The sequence below is a fragment of the Pholcus phalangioides genome, unplaced genomic scaffold, assembly GCF_987345545.1.
Source record: "Pholcus phalangioides strain wild (caught in Gottingen) unplaced genomic scaffold, Ppha-v1.0 ptg000017l_1, whole genome shotgun sequence".
Classification (NCBI taxonomy): domain Eukaryota; kingdom Metazoa; phylum Arthropoda; class Arachnida; order Araneae; family Pholcidae; genus Pholcus; species Pholcus phalangioides.
This window is the reverse complement of record NW_028301610.1, coordinates 5,625,138-5,650,158: the sequence shown is the minus strand read 5'-3', so window position 1 is coordinate 5,650,158 and position 25,021 is coordinate 5,625,138. Positions and strand designations below refer to the sequence as shown.

The window sequence follows — 25,021 nt, the reverse complement described above, 5'->3', positions numbered from 1 at the left end:
ATAGGATCTTTAAATGCAGCTGAAAATAAAAAGACGGCCATTTGCTTAGTTTGACTATATGCATTCTTGTTTATAGTTTGGAGAGAGGAGATTATTTACGAAATTAAAACAATCTGTGGGGGAGAATGGTACTCTCTTCCTCACCTACACACTCGTTTTTTTTTTATTCAGAGTCAACGGCCATCATAAATATAATCATCTGTAGGGGCAGGTGGTGTCAAATTCCGATAACACCTCGGAGAAGTGTATCTCAGCTCAGCAGGAGCATATTGTACGCAAGAGCGCGTATATCTTTTACTCTGTATGTGTGTGTGTTCGCGGAATCTTCTAAACTGAAAATTGGCTCCTCTGCAGATGGCAAATGGATATTAAAATCAATAACAATTGGGGTGTTTAGTTTGCCGGGGCTTGATTCAATGATAAAGCCTCACCAGTATTCGATAGTAATTTAAAGCACTCATTGCCAAAGTTCCAGTCGCTGAAACACCTTTGTCAGATATTTAGCACAAAGGTGCTCGACTTTTTGGAAGGTGTGGGCCACTTCATTGTTTTGAAATATTTCGCGGGTTTCTTAAGTTATCCAGAAATGAGTCTCGATCCTCCAAAATTACCTAAAAAGTGGCACGTGCCGCGGGCCACTCGAGAGATCTGGAAATGTGCCACTAACCACTCAAATAGGATAATCTGCAAATGTATCACGATCCACTTAAGTGAACTGGAGGTGTGCCGTTAGTCGCTCAAGTGATTTTGAAATGTGCTTGAGACCACTCGGGAGCCTTGTTTTGTTTTTTGTTGTCACGGGCCACATCAAATGCTTCCGAGGGCCGCATTTGGAGCACAGGACATGGGTTAAGCATTTATGGCTTAACATGTTGCATCTGATGTGAGTACCAAATTTAAAATGTCTCATATATTTTCCCATAAGAAAAAACCCAAAAATTTTCGAACGGTTTTCTATTTATATATATAATTTATGTTAAAACCAAAACAATGATTCATTTATAGAGCATCGGAAATTAAACCCAGTTAGTTTTCCAAGTTTACATTATTATTTTAACAAAAATCTCCCCGGCAAAATTTCGTTATATGCTATGTGAAACATAATTTTAAACTTTGTTTTCCCATCAAAGTTGTGAAAATGTTTATCCATTTGTTTTATATATATTACGCTAGTACCACAGAAGCGGGGCCAGGTACGTCCAAACAATTTCGGGGCACGAAAATGTTTAGGACACCCCCTCTCTTTAACAAGATTTCATATATTTTGTGGGAAGAGGGAATCGCCATACTGAATATACACGAACGCTAAGAAATACCCCCGTACAAAAAAAATAATAACTACACAAATGTGAATTAATGGAGGTAATTTTAAACTAATGTGAGAAACCGTTTCCGAAATTAAGGAAAACTTTAGAATCGATGGATTAAAAATAATTGAAAGAAATAATTCCAGAACTATTGAAAATTCAGAATTAATAAAAGAAATAATGCAGAAATTGATTGAAATCAAGAAATAAATGGAATTAATAATTCAGCAATTGATGGAAATTGAGAAGCGACATAAAATAAATGAGCGCTCTCTCCTCTTTTATAAAAAAATCTGCGCTCTCTCTCTCTCTCTCTCCCGAGAGCGCACCGTCACCGTAAAAATATAAAATAAACTAGTTGGGGACGCGGTGCGGTGCTCGGCTACGGTGCGGATATGTGTGAACGGCTGCATTGCTTAGCAAAGAATTATTCTTTGACCGTGTGGTGACCTACACTCGGACGACGCACGTGTCGGGCACGGTGTGGATATGTGTGTCCAGACCTTTAGCCATTCTTTTTTTTACCTTGTGGCAACACTTTGTGCGACGTATGACGTCAGCCGCCAAGAGTATATATAGCTGTGTAATATTCACTCGTTCTTCCCTTTTGCCTGTTCTAATTTTTAGTTTACGCGCACGCAAGTTGCGTGTCGCAAATTTCAGAATTTAATCATGTTGTATTTCTAAAAATAAATATTTAAGTGTCAATGCATTGCTGGGATTTTATTCCGTAGTGCTGAACAAAAAAAAATAAATTCCAAGCAGCTCGTGACTGCTTAATTTGGTGACCAAGGGCGCGAGTCTAATCCAAGTGATGTATGACGTACTCATCGTTCGAAATAAATTCATCGTTCCAACGATGGACTGAAATGATTGGTGTTGACAGACGAAAAGCTCTGCTCGTCATATTCTTGATTCTGGAGTACGGAGCGTGCGACACCTTTTATTTTTGAGGTATAAAATTTTTTTCCCCCGTTTTTCGTATCGCGTTAAGTGGTATTGTGCTTGTGCGGAGGATCACGATGAACGAATCAACCGAAAATCAAACGAGACCCCAGTCGAGAGGTACCGAGTTGGCTCGAGTAGCTTTTAGGCCTCCGACATTTTGGAAAGCCAATCCAGATTTATGGTTTCACCATATAGAGTCACAATTTATTATTTCGGGTATAGTCACAGATGAAACAAAATATCATTCGGTTATTTCAGCTCTAAGCTCCGATATTCTTTTGCATGTGAGTGACTTGTTGAGAAATCCTCCAAGCACTCAGAAATATGATGCTCTGAAAGTTAGAATTATTGGTCAATTTTCCGAATCGGAGACGGCTAGAATTCGCATGTTGTTGCAAGAGTTAGACTTGGGTGACAAAAAACCCAGTCATCTGTTGCGCGAGATGAAGGAGCTTGCTAATTCAAATTTCAAAGATGATGCGATACGTGCTCTATGGCTACAGAGACTTCCAGTTTCTGTTCAGCAAATTTTGACCGTTTCAACCGATCCGCTTGACAAACTGGCTCTGATGCTGATGGCTGATAAAATCGTCGAAGTTTCGGCTGTATCCGCAACAATCGCGCACGTTGATGATCAATCCGAGATCGCCTTGTTGCGTCAAGAAATCGCAACGTTGAATGAACGAGTACGAAATATGATGCGATCGACATCGAGAGACAGGATATCGCGATCCAGAAGCAGAAAGTAGGTCTAGAAAATTTGAAACTTGCTGGTATCATTTTCGCTTTGGTAATAAAGCCACTAAATGCCGCAAGCCATGTAACTTCGAGTCAGAAAACTAAATCGTCCAACACGCGCGGCGACGGATAATGTTGGACTTGAAGCTAGTCGCCTTTTCGTTTTCGACCAAACTACTGGAAATCGGTACCTGGTCGATACCGGCGCAGCGGTTTCCGTGATTCCGCGTAATAGAAGTTACAAAAATTTAAAACCCACGAAATTGAAATTGTTTGCTGCGAATGGCTCGCAAATAAAAACTTTTGGCACACATTTTGAAACTGTCAATTTAGGGTTGAAACGAAAGTTTCTCTTCACGTTCTTGATCGCGGATGTCACAAGATCTATTCTCGGAGCCGATTTTTTGAGTAAATTTGAATTATTAGTAGACATAAGAAATCGACGCCTGATCGATCAAGTAACTTCACGCAGTATCGGGGCTAGAACTGTGTCTGGTCCTTCGATCGGCTTAAGTTTTGTTTCTAATGATTGTGAAATTACTTTCAGAATTTCCAGAAATAGTAAATTCGAACTTGTCTCGATCACCCGTACTGCACAATACCACTCATTGCATTCAAACTACCGGTCCCCCAGTTTTCTCGAAGCCACGTAGATTGTCGCCGGAGAAACTTCGACAGGAATTTCACCGTATGCTTCAAGAGGGCATTTGTGTTCCCTCGAATAGTCCGTGGGCCAGCCCCATTCACCTGGTCCCGAAAAAAGATAATTCATGGCGCGTTTGTGGTGATTATCGCCGGTTAAATGCGGTGACAATATCGGATCGTTATCCGATAATACATTTACATGATTTTTCATATAATCTATTTGGTAAAAATATTTTTCCAAAAATAGATCTTGTTCGCGATTATAATCAGATACCTGTCGAGGAATTAGATGTCCAAAAAACAGCAGTTGTTACACCCTTTGGGGCGTTTGAATTTAAATATATGCCTTTTGGGTTGCGTAACACTGCGAATACATTTCAAAGGTTTATACATGAAGTTTTACGCGGACTTGACTACTGCTTTCCATATTTGGATGATATATTGGTAGCATCTGAAAATGAAAAAATTCATCGCGAAAATCCTTTGTACGGGTTTTCAACGACTGAAACAGTGTGGGTTAGTCATAAATGTTGACAAACGCACTTTTGGTGCTCACGAATTACCATTTCTTGGTTATTTGGTCAAAGCATCAGGTTTGTCACCATTACCCGAAAAAGTTTCAGCTATCGTTAATTTTCCAAAACCCGACACTGTCAAAGAATTACGTCGATTTTTGGCGGTTCTAAATTTTTATCACAGATTTATACCAAAAGCCGCAGAAATTCAAATTCCGCTATATCAATTCGTAAAAGCTAAAAAGAAAAATGATAAAACTGTAATTAATTGGACAGATGCAGCTCTTAACGCTTTTCAAAAGTGTAAGGAATCTTTAGCGACATGTACATTGTTGGCTCACCCGGTAGTTGATGCAGAAATTTCACTAATGGTTGACGCTTCTTCTATCTCTGTTGGCGCAGTTTTACAGCAGGTAGTGGATGAAAATGTGCAACCTCTAGCATATTTTTCCCGTAAACTAACACCTGCAGAAGCAAAATATAGTGCTTATGATCGTGAATTGCTTGCTGCCTATTCTGCTGTGCGACATTTTCGTTATTTCTTAGAAGGCAGGAATTTCGCAATATTCACGGATCAAAAATCCCTAACGTTTGCTTTCCAACAGAGATTGGAGAAATGTTCTCCACGACAGCAAAGACACCTCGAATATTTAGGGCAATTTACAACAGATATATGTTATATATCCGGTAATGAAAATGTAGCAGATCCCTTTCACGAATTTCAAGTATTTATTTTCCTAATGAAATTAATTATGAACAGCTCGCAAAAGAGCAAATTAACGATCAGGAATTGGGGGTGTTGCGCAATCCCGACTCTGGTATCGAGATTAAAGACTTGATTTTTTCACCTACAAACGTTTCGGTTGCATGTGACGTATCTACTGGCGTAGTTAGGCCATATGTTCCAGCAGTATTTTGGCGAATGGCGTTCGATGCGGTGCATAGACTCTCGCATCCAGGAGTACGTGCTACAGTTCATCTCATGACGCAAAAATTTGTGTGGAAAGGACTTAAAGATTGTGCCGCCTGGACACGTTCATGTATTTTGTGTCAAAAATCCAGCGACACACGCGTGCCCCAGTTGGAAATTTTCCTCTGGTGGACGAAAGATTCCAGATAGTGCACATCGATTTGATCGGTCCGTTGCCAACTTCACAAGGCTGCCGTTATTGCCTGACATGCGTGGACAGATGGCTAGAGGATCTCCCGATGGCCGACCAGACAGCAGAAACTGTGGCCAGTGCCTTCGTCACTGGTTGGATATCCAGATTCGGCTAGCCACAGGCGCTCGTGTCCGATCAGGGAGCCCAGTTGGTATCGAGAAAAGGCGCACAACTGCTTACCATCCTGCTGCAAATGGAATGGTAGAGCGGTTTCATCGAAACCTCAAGTCATATATGGACAATATGGCGCGACAATATGGAAGTCAGTCGCATGATTATTTGCTCTGTGTATTTACGGTGTTATTCAGCTACTAGCGATATATTTCTGTGAAATGAAGATTTTTATGGATATAAGAAGATAAGTACTTTTTTCTGTGTTAAAGTCTTAAGTTTTAGTACCGCGAAAAATTAATTATCGCAATTTAGAAAAGGGACTATTTTTCCTGAAAAAACACGTGCTGTTTGCGCGGAAGAAAGTTCGGTTGTGATAGGGCTGCGTTGCAACGGACTACGCGTGCGAGCTAGTGAGCCGTTCAACTGTCAAAAAAAAAAAAAAAAATTCGTTCGAAAGACGGCAGGATAAAAAAAAACACCAGACCATATTGTGAAAAATATAGGTCATTAAGAACTTTTAAGATCTTGTCCCATAAATGTGAGACCATTTCAAGAAAAAAAATTTGCGTGACGAAAAAAAAAAGGAGGGAAAAAGGACATAATATATTTTGAAATCGAATGAATCTGCGGATTCATGATACGACAGAGTAGCCCAATGTCACGGGAAGAGTTGGAAGTAGAGTCACTTGATATAACAAGATTAGACATAGAAAATTTGTATATAGAAATCAAATGTTTAGTCGATGAGCTAAAGAAGGTAATACATAAGAGTAAAATAGGAAAAGGGGAAATTTACCCAAAATTAGAAGCTATTACAGAGACAGCCAGAAGACAACAGATAGATGCTTGCCAACTTTTAATGGCGAATAACGCATATAAGAAGATAGAAAGGGAGAGAGAAAATTTCGAGGGACTGAAAAGGGAGATTACAGACCTACGGGCAATAGTGGATGAGATCAAAGTGACCCCAACATACAGAGACATTTTGAGAAAAGGGACTGAAGACCCGAGAGAAAGAGAAAAGATCACAAAAAGTCCGGCTAGTAGGAGTAGATCTAGACCTCGTGCGAGGTACTTAGTGAGCATAGAGCCAAAAGAATCAACTAACCCAACGGTGGTTCGCAAAGAAATACAACAAGGATTAGACATAGTAAATAAGCCTATTCCAATCAGGCAGAATTGGACCACAATCAAAGGAAAACTTATAATCGAGACTCAATCTGACGAAGATATTGACAAAATTATTGAAGAATTCGGGAAAAGTGGAGACCTGAAAAGGAAATATACGATAAGTAGACCTAAAAAACGCAATCCCCAGTTAATTTTATACGGGGTAGACGAATCGGTGGAAGAGCAAAACTTGGCAGAGATTTTGAGACATAAGAATAATTTAGACCAAACGGCAGAAATAAACTTGAAATATAGATACCCAAATAGGGGTGAAAGAACGGATTATAATTGCATCTTGGAAGTAGACCCTAGAACATTTAATTTCTTGACCGCAAAGAAAAGAATTTTTAGGGGGTTGGAGTTCAGTAACAAGTAGAGAATACTTGAAATTGACTCAATGTTTCAACTGTTGGTCATACGGACACATTGGAAAACACTGTCAAAATACAAAGGGATGTAGAAACTGGTGAGGGAGATCATGGGGTAAACGATTGTGCGAAAGAAAAAAGCTGCAAGAACTGTGAGATTTCGAATACGAAATTCAAAACAAAATTTCATATTAAACATTCGGCTACAGACGCATTGTGTAAAACATATGAAAAAGATATATGACATTAATGTCGCTCTCCACTTGTTAATACAAGATATACAGAAGACTGGAAAGTCTTCTGTATATCTGGGACCTGTGATTGGCCGAAAGTAGCGGATCACGCGCTCTCTCCCCCAGTATCTGCTGTACATTATCACGTGTCCGGTTTAGAAGTGTCAGCTTGATGATGACACATTCTTCCAACGTTTGAAATTTCATGATTGTGCATGTCGAGAATAGCGGAGAGTGACATCATCTTTGGATAAGTTGCCATTTGCTGGCGGTGTCCACAATGTGATCTTTGGTTTGAGTTAGGTTTAGCTGTCCATGTATGGCCTTGTTCAGAACACACGAGCTCTAAGGAAAGATAATTTGTTGCCTATGTAGTCTAGTGCGCTCACCCGACAAGTGAGAGGACATGGGCCTACCCGGCAAGGTCCGAGGGACTCAAGAGAAGGGGGGCCCCCACAAAAATATCTGGTTGAAATTTTCTAGAATTTACCAGGTAGGGCCTCAGAAAAATCACTTGGCCCGGAGGCGCATGATGCTCTTAAGACGGTCCTAAACGTGGGTTCGATTCTCCGCAGAGGCAGTTGAATTTTCTTTCCTGAATTTATCTTCGCATCAGCCAGCTGTCGGAACCTTCGTTCATGAATTTAACAGCGAAATACCGGGACAAATTGGCCACCAAATATGCTTGTTCCTTAATGTGATGCTGATTATGAGGTCCGAAAACCCTTATTGGCCAAAAGTAGTTATATTTCTTTTGCATTGCTCCTCGTGCCCGAAAAAGAGGTAGCTGTTAAGAGTTTACTCAGATCTTTTACTCAGCTTTAGGTATAGGGATGTGTTTTTGAAGCTAGCAATGTGTGCTGTTAATTTCTCAGTCTTACAAGGAAAGGGTCGAAAGGTGTCATCCTCAAAAATTTGGAAAAAATTACCCCACTAATTCTACTCATTTAAATATGCACAAAAACATAAAAATACCTGGCGGAATTATGGGGCGGCACTCAGAAAAAAAATTGTAAATATTAATATTTTGAACGCCAATACAGGCCAAGAATGAAAAATTAGAAATCCCGAAATCCCCCAACCCTAAGTCTTAGAGTGACGTAATTCAAGCAACATGTGATTAGGTACAGCACAGATAGAGAGAGAAAAAAAAAGAGAAATACAGTGGAACCTCGTTTATATATACACGTCGCCCGGTATACGGTTATACGACGTTTGACTTCCGTCGCAATATGTTCCTATACATTTTAATGTTGAAATAATTCATTTATTCGCCTGCAAGCCTCAATTACTCGACGTCTTCACATCGACTCGCACACCGAATCTTTTGCAAAAAACGTCCATAGAACGCGCACAATTTTTGTATGCAGTGAAAACGCGTAGCTGCAACAGTTCTTGCATATTGTCACCGCAATAGCCATAAATTTTAGAATGATTACTGACATATACGAAAATGGCCAGTGAACTAGCTGATGGTCATTTAGAGTGGACTCTTAAGTGATTTGTTTGCTGCTTATTTCTGAGAATACGCAGACGTGGTGAGTTTGAAAGAAACGGGTTTCAATTGTTTTGACGGCCATATGTCCATTCAGAATTTTTCTTCTCTCAATGTTTTCAGCGTTATCCTCAAAGGTAAGAAAGTTGACACATTGTAAGCATTTGGAGGGTACAGGGGTCTGTCGATAAGAGACACATACGGTACACATACATAAGTTCTTTCGATCGTTTCCTGTGGATTTTTCTTTCGTTGCGGTGCTTTGCTTGCTGGCTGGGTCCAAATTCAACGACAAATGTTGACAAAACGAAAAGTGCTTTCTTTAAAAATATAACTGGAAATTTTGGAAGAATTCAATAAGAATTTTAAATTCATGACAAAAGTCAATCTTGCACAACAGTTGAATATCCCTGTGGCAACTTTGAAAACGATCATAAAGCAGAGAAACAAAATGAAAGACCAAGCTGCTTTCAAATCATCTACTGCTAAAAAAAGAAAGTGAGTCAAAGATGGGAAATTTTCCGAAGCAGAGAAGATTTTATGTAATTTTTTACCGCAAAAAGGTAATGTTCCACCAAATTTTATTTCTTTAAGTGATTTGAACTGAGCGATTCAATTATTTTTCCCCCAAGTGTTATTGAATTTTGTTTTTTTTATAAGAGTTGGAGATGCAACTAAACACATTGAATTTTATAATATTTTGTAAGTCTGTGTGTGTGTGTGTGTGGCGGGGGGGGGGGTATTTTTTTTAAAAAGTCTCAGTCTAGACTTACAAATTAATAGGATGTTTTGGCTCGCAGTCGAGCATCATAATCATGTGGAAGCAACCGCAAGTGAAAGTTTGTACGGATAATATCGGAGGATGGGGTGGCAACATGGCGGCTAACGATGAAGACGCCAGTTTTCATGCCTCTTGTAAACAGTTGTTTCAGACGATTGAAAACGCATTGTTATCGAAGTGTAATATGAATAATCAAACAAGGGAAGATGGAAGGAATGCTTTAAGTGAGTTGAAAAGCTTGATTACCATTAATTTTGAGCGATTAAAGTCTGCTAATTTTCGCAAGGCTTGTGAAGAGTCCCTTCTCAAGGCCGTTGAGAGTCGTACCTACGCTCAGGTGTGCACTGTGCCGCCATCTATCGCGCCTTTAGAAAAACAAGACCAACGATCGTCACAAACATGCGATTTATTTGTCAGTTCAATTGAGGGCCAGAAATGCTCTTCGGACGAGGTCAAAAAACTTATCAAAGACCAAATAAATCCGAGAGAGATGGGGATTGGAATTCAAGGACTGAGAAAAATTCAAAATGATAAAGTTGTGATTAAATGTGTTTCCGAAAATGACAGAAATAAGCTCCGCGAGGCCTTGACGAAAAGATGTTCCAACTTGGTCTCAGAAATACCGAGGGGCAGACAACCATCGATCTTGGTCAAGTATGTGCCGAATTCTGTCAGTGATGAAGAGCTAGTCCAAGTAATGTTTGACCAAAATCCGGAAATATGTTCCTCTGACAGTGACAGCAAAGAATCGAGGTTCAGATTTGTGTTGGGGAAAAAGTTCAATGACTCGAGACATGTTGTTGTCAATGTTCCTGCGGCAGTCCGAAAGCGATGCATACTACAAAAATGTCTTAGATTTGATTGGTCGATGTGCACTGTTGAGGACTTTGTTGTGATGAATAGATGCTTCAAGTGTTTGGGTTACAATCATAAATCTAGTGAATGTAGAGGTGTTCTTACATGTTTTAGCTGTGCTGGTCAACACAAAAGTGTTGATTGTGATAAGAAAAATAAAAATGTTTGTGCCAACTGCATTCGTTTTAACGCAAAAACCAAAAATCCATCCAAGTGTGTGGATGTAAATCATAAACCATATGACAGCTGCTGTCCGACTGACAATTTTATGAGAAATCTTACCCTTTCTCGAATCCATTATGAATAATAATTTGAATTCAGGATCTTGTCTGCGAGTTGTACAAATTAATTTGCATAAATGTAAGAGAGCTACGCAGCAACTTATTTTAAACATGGAATCTGATGACATTGATATAGCTCTTATTCAAGAGCCGCATTTTTTCGCAGGCAGTCTTCCGGGGTTTCTTCCCTCTTACACAGTTCATTTTCATCGGTCAGCGGATGTGGTGAAGGCAGCCATCGTCATCCGATCTAAGAAAATATTTTCTTTTCTGGATGTTCGTAACACTGACTTCAACATGGTTACTGTACATATTTCAGTTGAAGGCATAGATTTCTCTCTTCTTTCTTATTATTTTGAACCAGCTAAAAACATTGATTCGGATCTCGGTAAACTCTCTTCAACTCTCTCGAACATAAATGTTTCTCGACTTATTTGGGGGATGGATGCCAACAGTAAATCAGATCTGTGGCATAGCTCTAATACTGATTCTCGAGGACTCAAACTCACAAACTTCTTTTGCACATGGCATCTTGTTGTTGTAAATGAGGACTTTGGCCCAACTTTTGTTGGTAATCAAGGAAGCAGTTACATCGATGTCACTGTTGTCGGTCAAGAAATTCTTAGACAAATCATAAATTGGAACATTCCAGATATTGATTCAATGTCTGATCACAGAATGATTGCTTTTAAAATACTTCTCTCAAATAGAAGAAATCCGCTACCTCCTTTGATGACGAAACTCTTTGACACCAGGAGAGCAAAGTGGAGCCGTTTCAAAACCTTTTGTTCACATTTTGAAAAGGATTTCGTTCGAAGTCTACAAGAATGTTCTGATCCTGAACTGTTGGAGGTTCTAGTCGAGAGACTACAAGACTTAATCATCAGTGCAGCAAATGATTCTATCCCGTTTAAGAGAATAAGAGAACACATTGTTCCTTGGTGGACAGCTGAAATTTCTTGCCTGAGAAAGCAGCTTAATGCCATTAGACGAAGATTCCAAAGAGAGAAATCTCTGCTTATTAAAGATATCTACAAGAGAAAATACCTTGAAACCAGATATATTTATAACCTCAAATTAAAGGAAGCAAAACTAACCTCCTGGAAGAGATTTCTTTCTGATATTGACACTCATAATGTTTGGAGTAAAATTTACAAATCAGTCAAAAACAACTTTTCGAGGACCGTTGAAATATCTGGTATTGAAATTTCTCCGGGAGTCTTCACGGCAACGTATGGACAGTCCATCAGCGCAATCATTGATAAGTCTTTTCCTCCAGACGAGAGAAATGACGATGATGATACTCACAGAGCCATCCGGTCCGATGCTGCACTTCCATTCGAAACAGCTGATGATGTGCCTTTTACGCTTGATGAGGTGAACGGTGTTGTTAAGAAATTGAAACTGGGGAAGTCTCCGGGTCCTGATGGAATTGACAATGACATTATTAAGCATTTCCACCAATCTTTCCCGACGCTATTGCATCTCTTATTCAACAAATGCTTACAACTCGGCGTATTTCCTCTGTCGTGGAAAAGAGCAAGGGTAGTACCTATACCGAAAAACAGAACATCTAAAACTGAAATCAATAATATCAGATGCATCAGTCTTTTGTCTTGCCTGGGCAAATGCCTGGAGAAATTATTCACTGTGCGTCTGAGATGGCATTTCTCGAAGACGGGTCAACTGAGTGATGACCAGTTTGGATTCACTCCTCAGCGCTCAACGGAGGACGCCGCTGCGCGTTTGTGTGATGTCGTAAAGAAGGGAAAGATGAAAAAGATGTATACAATTTTATGTTTCTTAGACTTCAAGGGAGCTTTTGATAACGCTTGGTGGCCTGGGATCTTGCACCTGCTTAGGAAAGGTGGAACTCCAAAGAACATTTACTTGCTGGTCAAAAGTTTCTTGAAAAATCGTTCAGCAGAAATTTCTCTAGGCAATGCTTCTCGAGTCTTTTACCCGGAAAAAGGATGTCCGCAGGGATCGGTATCTGGACCCCTTCTGTGGAACCTAATAATAAATGACCTCCTGCGTGTTCTTTCAAGTCACGAATACTGCTCAAAGATTGCTTTTGCTGATGATCTGCTTTTGATTGTTCAACGGAAGAAGTTTACTGATGCTTGCGGAACGTCTCAGGTAATTCTCGATCTGGTTACTTCTTGGGCCAAATCTTACAAGATGGAATTCAATCCTGAAAAAAGTAAAGTTATGATGGTGCATAAAAAATGTCCGGATGGAGGTGGAGTCAATGTAACTCTGGATGGCGTGGCAGTTGAAGAAGTTGAAGAAATGAAATATCTAGGAATCATTGTTGACAAAAAATTCCAGTGGAAAAAACACATCACATACCTCTCTAGGAAATGTGAAAGTGTTTTGAATGGCCTTTTGAGAGTATCTCAGAATACATTTGGATTGAAATCTGATGTCTTGTGTTTAATATACAATCAGGCCATCGTTCCTATTTTTACATATGCTTCCAGAGTTTGGGGTGATTCCCTGAAAAAGAAAATAAATCGTAAGAATATTCTGAAAGTTCAGCGGAGATGTCTTTTGAGAATTGTTAGAGGATATCGTTCAGTTAGCTACGAGGCACTGTTTGCTATTTCTGGGCAAACACCTATTGACATCCTTATCCTCTACAATAACGAGGCCAAGAACATATTTTTAAGAAATTGTGATGACAATTCCCTTTCGGGTATAGTACCTTTTTCATCTCTTCCGCACCCAGCGACACGAGCTGCTATCGCACTTGTAAATTACAATGAAGAGTCTTTTCCTAAGTACGATCTCATCTGTTACACTGATGGCAGTAAAATTGATGGCAAAGTGGGTCTCGCTTACGTTGCTTATAAGCAAGAGAATGAGCTCCTGTTTCGCCAATTCAGATTAGAAAATAACTGTTCTGTTTTTCAAGCCGAGCTCCTCTGCTTGAATCTTGCCACCAAGTGGATTTCATTTTGTGTTGGAAACGATAATAATAGCGCGCTGATATGTTCAGATTCTCTCTCTTCTTTGCAAAGTCTACAGGATATAAATTCTACAGAAAAACTTGTGGTGGAGACACAATGTCTTATAAATGATCTTAAAAAGAAAAAATATATAATCGATTTCACACATGTTCGAAGTCACTGTGGCATCACTGGGAATGAGAGGGCAGATGATCTCGCACGGTCTGCTACACTTCTTAATGTCATAGAAAATGTGAAAGTCCCAAAATCTCACTATAAATATGTGTATCGACACAAATCAATCCATCAGTGGAACACAGAGTATGTCAGTTCCAAAAATGCCAGGCCGGTAAAGAAATTCTTCCCTTCGATTCCGGCGAGAAGGAAGTGTTACCATTTCTCCACAAATTTCCATCTGACCCAATTTATTACTGGGCATGGGAATTTTCAAAGTTATCTCGCGAGAATGAAACTTGCCAGTAGTTCGCTGTGTATATGTGGAACCAATGAAGAAGATCCTATGCATCTTCTTCTGTCGTGCAAAAATCTAACGAAGGAGAGGGTTCATTTCAGAAAAGAACTTAAGAAACTGTCTATTTCTTGGCCGCCTGCATTGTCCGATTTGGTCAAATCAAAGGAAGTCCTTCGCATTCTAAAAATATATGTACAAAATATCTTTGCGAAAAAATAATTGGTTTCTATTTTATTTTTTGTATATACAATGTGTACATTCTCATTTTCCTTGCAAGTGCTGTTTTCGATTCTTGAATAATTAATCAAAATTTCCATTTAAGTACTAATTATTATTATTATTATTGTTATTATTATTATTATTTATTTGTTTTTTTTTTTCTCACTATCTTTGTATGTATGTATTGGTGTGTGTATATATATGTGAATGTGTGGATATATATATATACTTATGTGTGGTCGTATATTTTTCTATTCATGTGTGTGTATTGAATTTTTTTTTTTTTTTTTTTTTTTTCATTGCATTGATACCATATGGCATTCACTGGTGCAATATTGCGCTTTGAAGTGCATTCGTATATTGTTATTGTACATACTGATCTGATTTTTCCTTTCTTTTGTATTACGCTGTATTGCAAATTTTGAGTTTCTTGAACCGTATATGTTTGTTGTTGTTACTTACGTTTGTAAGCCTCGTGGCATACTCTGTGGAACACGGGGAGTTGTTTCTGAAGGACCCAAATAAAAAAAAAAAAAAAAAATATCGGAGGATATTCCGCATGATCTTATGAACAGTTGAACCTGGCCTATCCAACGTCTGTGCTACACGCCGGACACTAGTGCTACCACGAGAATTTGTAGCTCGGACCTCTTCCACCTGAAGCGAAACCTCCTGTACTGCGTCTATAGACAGATTTTCTTCCTTTTCCAGGACGAACAGCCAATGATCCCGGGGTTTCAAATTTCGTTATCATCCCAAGTAGTCGCCTGACGTCAAATATGACGTGAAAATTTGGTCATTTTCTCTGAATGACGTCAGTCAAAAAACAAATCACGTCATTTCAAAGTCATTTAATGACCACGAACAATAAAGGTCAGGAAATAACGTGATACTTGATGACCTTAATGAAATATCAGGTCATGAAATGACGTGATATTAAATGGTGTAAATGACTTTGCGTCATAAAAATCACGAATTTCTTTCGAACTGAAAAATTCTGTTCCGGATGAAAATATCAAAATTATCCAAAATATTTGTTAAGGAACCTTCAGCGGGTGTTACCCTAGGCCTATTCGTGACTGGTTGTCACAAGACAAATGAAGTACTTTTAATTGCGATTTTGTTTGGATGGAAATGTAAAACTTTTCAATGAGTAATTGTTCACATAAATTTATCAACACGTTATATAAATTATAATTGCATCCATATCATGTTTTTTACGGAAGATCAGAGGATCGGTGAAATCTGTCAACAATTGAAAAAGATGCAATGAATTCTTTGACGCGCACGATAGTTTGTGGGCATTTGAAGTAACACCCCCCTATTGATAAGTGCCCAACAGAGCCACTTTAGTGATCTCTAAATGTTTCGCGGATCCAAGTGATCTGGAAATGTGTCCGGGCCGCTTAAGTGCTCTGAAACTGTGCCACGCATCACTCAAGTGATCCGTAATTATATGCCGCGGATCACTTAAATAATCCGAGAATGTGCTGCGGGTAACTTGAGTGATGTAGAACCGCACTGGAGGCCACTTAAGTGCTCTAAATTTACGTCACATGTTACTCAAGGGATCTCTTAATGTTTCACGGATCGCTTAAGTGTTCTAGAACTGTGTGCCGGGTCATTTAAGTGATCTGAAAATGTGCCACGGGCCGCTTAAATGTTCTGGAATTGTACCACGGGACACTTAAGCGATCTGTAGATGTGCCGCTTAGTTAATTTTTTTACAAAATTAGGTTTTTAGGAGGGCAGGCCGCATTAGATAACCCCCGGGGCCATATTTGGTCAGCGGGCAAGGGCCTTTTTGCGATTTATCATTATATGGCTTAAAGGGTGGGTCGCAATGAATTTATTAAAGATAAATTTTGCGTTCATAGCCTTCAAATAACATTGAAATTAACAGAAATTGATTATAATAACATATAAAGGTAAAATTTTTAATTGAAAAAACTAAAAAAATAAATTTTTGATCGTGGAGGGGGTACGAGCCCCTTATGCCCCTCGTGTACGTCTCTGATTCAACCAATATGCGTTAGGATTCAGAGGGGCAGAGCTGATGACGAAATTTTGCTGACAAGTGGGGGGGGGGGGGTCAAAAATGGCTAAAAATTTGCTTACGTAATACTTGAACGGCCCCCTTCTGAAAGTCAAACTATATGCAAATGGTCATTTTTTGACGTTTACAAATAGACAATGACCATTTCATCACGTCATGTTTGAGACATTTTATGACTTCCAAAAAACGTTTTCATTGACGTCAGGCGACAACTTGGGATACTCCGAAGGTTTTTTTAAACATTCATTAGACCTTTTCGAATCCTCTTCCACGTCCGATATTTTCGTAGAGCAGTTACTGCGGAATTGCTGTTTTGGTAAAACAATTTGACCAAAAAAGCGGAACCTCCTTTATCGTCATTGTGAACAGCAAACACAATGAGAAACAAGATCTCCGCGAATGTTTCTAGGTTTTATAACAGCTGCTGCGTGACATCCCATAAATTTACATATTTACTACAGGTGTGGGTATTATTATTATAATTATTTTTGTAAAAATCATGTTTTGGCCCGATGAGCCAATTTAGCCTGTATAATTGAGCGAGTAGTTTTTCTTTGTTACAGCCACGAGTCTGAGGCGTTTGCAGTCAGTTCGCTCTGAATTTTCGACATGTATAGTTAGTTCTGGATTTTCGACATGTATAGTTAGTTCTGGATTTTCGACATGTATAGTTAGTTCTGAATTTTCTCCGTGTATGTTTTTCCCTTAACACTTGTAATGTCATATTTAGTTATGGATTAAAATGTTTAATACGTTCGCGAGTCGCTCATCTCTGTTTTCCACATCATCGGCAATATCCCGATACAGGTATTCAAAGTGAAACGCTCTCTGGTGGCGACATGTACAACTAATTTTTTTTTCCCTGAAACAAATTCCCATCACTTCATGAAGTTCTCTACAAAATTTCACTTTACTGTGATGACTGCCCAAGTTGTCGCCTGATGTCAATAAAAACGTTTTTTGGAAGTCATAAAATGCCTCAAACATGTCGTGATAAAATGGTCATTATGTCCATTTTGCAAACGTCAAAAATAACGTCAAAAAAATGACCATTTGCAAATAGTTCGACTTTCAGAAGGTAGATGGCGCTATTTGAAGAGACGGGAGGGAAAAAAAGTATGACTTTCTGGCGCAGGTTGGATTCGAACCGAGTTCATTCGAGGATTGTCCCTATGTATCTCACGCCATGCCTCTACCGATCGCGATATCATAGCGATAACCATCAGGTGTTATTTAATGAAGACTTTAAAAGTATTGATTAGCTATATTACAATTACCGTTTAATTTCTTGCTGAGTTCAGCCGATGGCAGTTATTTTTTCGTTTTCTTCTAATTTTTTTTTTTATCCTTGAAAAATATAGTAATATAATTATTTGCGTTATTTATAATTATCGAAAAAAAAAAAGATTTAAAAAAAATTCATTTTTTTAGTTCAACGTACACGTCAAAGAATTCGTTGCATCTTTTTCAATTGTTGACAGATTCACAGATCTGATCTTCCGTAAAAAACACGATATGGATGCAATTATAATTTATATAACGTGTTGATAAATTTATATGAACAATTTCTCATTGAAAAATTTTGCATTTCCATTCAAAACAAAATCGCAATTAAAAGCACTTGATTTATCTTGTGACAACAAGTAACGAATACGCCTAGGGTAATTTTGAAACACCCTCTGAAGGTTCATTGACAAACATTTTGGATAATTCTGATATTTTCATCCGGAATAGAATTTTTCAGTTGGAAAGAAATTCGTGATTTTTATGACGCAAAATCATTTACGCCATAAAAAATCACGTCATTTAATGACCTTCATGGCTAATAAGGTCATGAAATGACCTGATATTTCATTAAGGTCATCAAGAATCACGTTATTTCCTGACCTTTACTGTTCGTGGTCATTAAATGACTTTGAAATGACCTGATTTTTTTTGACTGACGTCATTCAGTGAAAATGACCAAATTTTCACGTCATATTTGACGTCAGGCGACTACTTGGGTATAGGCTACTTTAAAATAGGGTCTTTTAATTATGGATGCCCTGTATATTAATTCCATCGTAATCACAGGATTTTGACAGCATTATTGTAATCAACTACTTGAATTGAATTCTTCCAACTTGTTGGTTACGAAGTCCTTCAGCTCGATGTTTTGTTGCATAATCTTCGCCAAGAAATCCGAAATATTCGTGGGGTATATCTTTGACAGTAATTTATTTTATACTCTGATTATTGATATTGACTGTTAGTGTTTTAAGTGCATAATGGAAAACCTTTATTTTAATTTCCTTGTTTATTTTTAATCGTGATCTAAGCATACAGTGACCATACGTTCCGTATTTCCCGGGAAAATCCCGGTTTTCGTTCTTTTTCTGGCTGTCCTTTTTTCTCCCGTTTTTTACACGACGCCTACTTGGATTTTTATTCTTTATTGAAGTCAAAGATTGTAATTACTTTTCATCTCAAATTATATTATAATTACAACTATAAATAAAAACATTAATCTCCCATATTTGTCTTGTTGAACGTTTTCTTTCGTGGAATTCTTTTTAATACATTGCAATTTGCGCCATTGCCATGCGATTTTTCAGGAATATTTGGCAACTATGTGCACTTTTGGCGATGTCCCGTATTTTCCCGTACTTGGAATTCCAATTTACCGTATTTCTCTCGAGGAAATATGGTCAACTTATTTTGGCATCTTCATCAATTTATTTTTTTTTATTTTTTCTAATGATGAGGGCATAGTCATAGGAGCCAAAAGCCCTGTATAATTATTATTGTACTGTATTTCCAATGTAAATAATGCTACGGACGTGAAGGTTTATTAATGCTGTCCAAAGTGAAACGTGTTGAAAGCGGTATCAGTTGATGTCGATTGAATTATGGCGACGATCAACGATTTGCTGTCTCCAGAATTGTTGGTGAAAGTATTTTCGCATTACATCGAGAACGAGGGACGCGCGGAGTTTTTGAAGAATGTGGCTCCTGTATGTAAATTATGGAATGGACTTAGTTTAGCCTCCCCACTATGGAAAGACGTCGACGAAGAGACGTGGGACGATGTAGTATCTTTTTCCAATAGGCGATTGCTTTACTACACTCAGAGTCTCAGAGTATCTGGTGGCTATGACGAGCAATATGATCTGTCAGCAGTGCTCCCAAGCATTGGAGATATGAAGGCTCTTGACATGACTGAGAAAACCATCAGCAGACAGACCATGATGATCATAGCTAAACACTGTCCGAATCTAGAGCGTTTGAAACTGGAAAGGGTATGCATAGATCAACATCAAAACATAACCCTTCACGAACTGGACCCGATCCTTACCATCTGTGGATCAAAACTCAAGCATCTAGACCTGAGCTTTTGTCACCCAAAGGAAACGGAACAGTTGATCACAGAAATTGCTGGTAAGTGCAAATCACTCGAAGTGTTCAAATTTATGAACATGTGGTCCAGATACATTTCAGTCGAGATCGTGCTTCCAATAAAGAAACTTCAAAGTGGATGCCCCCAACTGCGAAAACTGGAATTTTCTGACTGCAGGCTCATCACCACAGGCTGGAATGATTCCTCCGGTTTTCAAAATCTTGCTATGTTTAGAGCCATTGAAAGCAATTTCCGTGGAAAGGATGCTTTCACATTATTGAAGGACTCAACAAATTTGGAATACCTGCAGTTAGATAAGAACACAGATTTGATATTTTCCAACATATCTGAAATCACATCCAACAGAGTCACGGTTTTAGACATAGAGTTTAAACACCTTGGCAAGAACTTGAAGGCTGTGGAACAGGCAGTAAAGAAATGGAAGCACACCTTGCAGTATCTCTACCTGAGAGGATGCAATTGTAATATAATGAATGCGCTCAAGAGCTTAATAGACGGTAATCCAAGCCCTAAACTCAAGATGTTACTGATGGAGAACAAATCTGTAGATAAACATTTTCTGAAGACTTTTATAATCAAGTGCCAAAATCTCAGTGAAGTACTCATTCAGCCACAAAATTACTCAGAGGAATTGAGATATTATAAAAATCGTGAAGAAGTTGAACAGTTTGCAGCTTCTCTATGAAAAAAATCCAAAGTTTCTATTACGTTAAGTTTCGCTCCCTTCACAAGCCATGAAAGAAACTGTTGGTCACAGGATTCAAGGAAGCATTAAATTTGTTTTGCCAAATATCTTTAAATTTTAAAAATTACAGAAAAGTTGTTTTAAATTTTTCTTGGATTAATGAAACATTTAGGTTATTTACTATGGTATTAGTTATGGTAAAAAAAAACAGCTTGACAAATCCCAGGAGATGATTGCAGAGTAAATATTAACACTTCAAATTTTCCATGTGCGATTGCTAATTTGGAATGTAAAGATTAACCGAAACAAAATTATTTCATAATGATGCATTTTCCAACATGGAAATGAGACATTGTCCTAGAAAAGTTGAAAAAAATTTGTTAATTTCCAATATGCAGTATATTTTTTGTTGCCAAAACCATCCTCTCTAACACATTTTTAAACAAAATTGAGTGTTCTTATTATTCTGCTGGTAACCCTAGCAAACAGCACTAAAGGCTGGCTTTTTAGATTTACCCAGCCCTCGTATAAAATGATAACACTCCAGTTGCTGGCGTTCTTTGAATTTTTCTGTTTGAAATTGTGGGATATTTTTATCCTCAGTGTATATAGACCACGATAACATCGTATCGTGAGAAATTTGATACAATACGTGAAACACAATATTCACATTGCCCTGCCAGCGGCTGGAGCAGTGATTCCCAATGTGGGCATTAACGCCCCCATGGGACGATGGAATGTTCAAGGGGGGGAGGGTGATAGAAGCTACAGGTATAACATAGGATCCTATGGATTAGATTGTGTTGGGGGCGATGGGACAAAAAAGGTTGGGAAACTATGGGCTAGAGGGTTAAGGTAGGGGCAGATTATGAAATCATAACCAGGGTTTGATAAATAACTGTTCAGATTGGCCAGTGAAATTGCCCCTTGCTTCTGGCATGTGCCCTCCGTGCCAGAAGCATGAATGTGCAAAATTTCACTTTTTGAGTTTATCAGCTGGTTCTATCTCTTATTTTGCTGTATAAGTTTTGCAAGAAATCTGAATTTTTTACCCCTATTCAAACACATTACAAAGCATTTTAGGAAAATGAGTAGAATAAACATTCAAATGTCATTTCCCAAGTTTTAGAAACACATTCGTTTCTGGCATGAGGGGGGACAATATGTATTCACATTCAAAATCATTAGAACTTCATATACAGTGAGTCTTATAATGAGTACGACTTATGAGAGTCACACTATAACAAATGATTGTCAAAAAGCTAATGTTAAAGACAAAAATATTAGGTTATAGCGAGTAAAAAATTAAGAAGCATATACAGAGCTTGACAAATCCCAGGTGCCATGACGACTAGAGCCGATATTGGCATTTAAATTTTTCTTTATATGATGGATAATTTGGAGTGTAAAGATTAAACAAAATTTTTTACAACATGATAGCAAGAAATGGAAATTCACTTATAATGAGAAGTCTGTTATATAAAGACAATTTTTCTCATGAATTGTGAACTTTCACTATAATGGACTTTTACTGTAATTTTAGTTTTTATTTTAAAAAAAGTTAATTTGCTTTAGCTGTCAACTTACAATAGACACTCACTGGTTCACGCACCCCACAAAAGGCTATTTTACTGTTTATTGGTGTAGGGAGAACATGAAGCTAAAAATAGAATCTTCTATTCCTATTATAACGTGACTTGAAAATCCCAGGTACTCTGTTTCCCCCATGGCGATTAAAAAAAATTGGCAGTGGTACCTAAAATTTTACACGTGTGAATATCAAATTAGGTTGTTGGGCAATGCAAAATGTTAGGAACTTATGTCAGTCTGTCTACCAACACTGAAACGTGTTATAGAGTACAGAAAACTCATTTCCTAAAATTTTGTCATTTTTCTTTTAAAAAAAGGTTTGCTTTAAGAAATTCAGCTAGCATCCAAATATTTTTAGATTTGTCAAGCCCTGTATTACAATCAGGCGAAAGTGAACATTTTGTAGCCATACGACTCAGATATGGGGGACTCAGATTTGCTCAACTCATAGTCATTCTTCATCTCTGCAGAGAACAGGCAGACCTTCAACATGCATTTATGTTCTCAGAGTTATACTTATTTCATTTTATACTAGTGCTGTCATTTGCCTTCCTTTGAAGTCAAAATAGCAAATACCTGAACTTTTGTGTTATGTAAATATCGTGTTGAAGGTCTGCCTGCTCTCTGTGGAGACTTTTTGGAACAAGACCAGCTCACATTTATGCTATTTTAACACATTAAAAACGGTTCTCAGAAACAAACTGACGGTTCACAACACACAATAGGTGTTTCACATAATACACTGTGCACTCAGAGATATTTATGGTTTTGCCACCTCTGAGCTTTTGAAATTTTGCTGCTCTTTTCTCAAACAAGCTCCCTAACCACTCGACTGCCAGGCGGCTACATCACCAAAAATGATGCTAAAGGTAAGCAAAGTTTCCAACTATTTTAAATCACTGGAAAGATCGCCAATGGCAGAAAATGAAGCGCTATTGCAAATTGCCAGTGGATTAAAGTGCACTACAACTATTATTAACCTGACAAATATTCATATTTGCAGTAATAATTATCGTAATATAATTTATAATGTTGGGAAAATGTCTATCATTTTTTCAATAAAATTAAAAGCTAAGCACATTTACAAAAAAGTCAGGATGGCCAAAAATTATGAGAAAATATGGGATGTATGGTCACAAAGAATATATGCACTCACAATGAATATATGACTAATAGACCCTCCGGACATGAGGATACCGAAGTAATAAACTCCAAAAGAGCTCTGCATCCAGGGGATCCAACCATCGAGCTTATATTACTGGAGGGAGCATCCAGCGACGGCGTAGACATCAAATGCAAGGAAATGCACAGTGACTCTGTGAAAACAAAGTTCGTTTGCCCATAGAAATGTACAGTTTGGTCTCTAAATATTGGGTTTTAAAGATTAAAGAAACAGAAATGAATCGTTTTTCCTTTTTTCTGTGGGCTAGATATTTCGATTTTTTTTTTTTAGTTCAAGTTATTGATCTGCCTGTTTTTGCTACAAAAAATGTAATTTATATGGGCCCATAATTAATTTCAAAACATCCTAAACTATATGGATTGATGCAATTGGATAATATAAGACAATACGGAGACATTAATTCTATTTTCCCGCTTGAGAAGATATAAATAAAAATTTGAAAACAATGTTATTGCATGAATATCCACCTCAAAAGTGGGTCTGGCTCATTATCTTATATTTAATTTTCTGGGCTTTGTATTTCTAAGCCAACTCAATATTTCAAAAATCAAAAATTCAATTCAATTTTTAAGATTATTAATGTGGCGGAAAACCTCACTAAATTTCTGCATTTCTATGCTAAAATCGGCAATTTTAACATTGATCGTGTTTGTTTTCACCGAGTCACGTGATCTTCCGATGGAGATGTTGGGGGACACCGTTCTCAGCACTGCCAAGGCGGAGACCGCTGACGTCATACTCCCTCCAGTAATATAAGCTCGATGGATCCAACACGTGTATTTCTATACACTTCCTGCGGCAACACCACGTTTCTGAAGAGGTAAACGGCTCGCATTTGCACCTCGAACTTGGAAAGCACAGAAAACTAACTTTTCAGCCGACTACCATTGTACCGCCCGCGGGGTTTGAAAACCGGCTTCTCAGACCAAAGCAATTGCATAGCCTTGCATCATCAAATAGATCACACAAACTGAATATTTAAATCAAAGACGTCCTCTACGTAATTGTGTAGTTTGTGAAGACCTCCCTCCCCCCCAGTCGAATGTTTATCAAAACATAAATAATGATAAAGATAAAAAAAATAACTGAATTATATAATTTTTTTTCGATGAATTATATTCAAAAGTGATTTTATTCATTACGAATTAATCTGGTTAGAATTTTAGTTGTATGGTTTTGACCCGAAGATAGATATTTCGAAATTATGAGCGTTATCGCATAATTACCTCACTGATAATTCGTCGGATAGCTTCTGTTGGAGCATCATTATAATTTTTGGGATCCTCGGATAGTAATTTCATGACACGAACTTTACCATTTGGACACATGGCAAATACATCGGTGAATGTTCCTCCTCTGTCGATAGCAAAACGGAATTTTCGCTCCTTCATCTGTTTACTATTATCGTCCCGATTCATCGTCTGCTCGAATCCACTTCAATACTAAAATAACTCCTATTAAAACCCGTGTTAGTTTACAATTTTTATCGTACAATTTAAGCTTTTTATCGTAACCTCATGTCTTCAATTTCAACTTTCGTTGACTATATGAACTGGTAGTTATGGGAAACTTTACAGTATTTTTTCGTTTTTAGCCTCGTCATTGTGACAAATTGGCCATGTTTCCTCGGGAAATTCAGTCCCAAATACGGGGAAATCGGTAGTTGCCGCTAAAAATGGTACCAAAAGTAAGGGAAGTTATACCAAATATTGCTAAAATCGCCTAAAAATTACTGTACTAATGGTGGAAAATGAAGCAATACTGCAAATAATTCCAGAATGATGATAATTAATTCAACGACCAGAAAAATAAAAGCACGTGTATGTGATCGGAGTGACCATATGATGCTTTTTTT

General features: G+C 38.0%; 1 protein-coding gene across 2 annotated transcripts in view; it reads right to left on the bottom strand.

The window, feature by feature from the left end:
• LOC149072151 (5-oxoprolinase) overlaps positions 1 to 24,657 on the bottom strand; it is a 176,923-nt gene extending 152,266 nt beyond the window's left edge. The window contains exon 1 of one of the 2 annotated variants that reach the window (XM_089246637.1): positions 24,393 to 24,657. In XM_089246637.1, the coding sequence (XP_089102763.1) occupies positions 24,393 to 24,584 (192 nt within the window). In that variant the 5' untranslated portion in view covers positions 24,585 to 24,657. The remainder of the gene's footprint in view (positions 1 to 24,392) is intronic. The other variant, XM_089246636.1, reaches the window with a different exon arrangement.
• Positions 24,658 to 25,021: the final 364 nt, after the last annotated feature.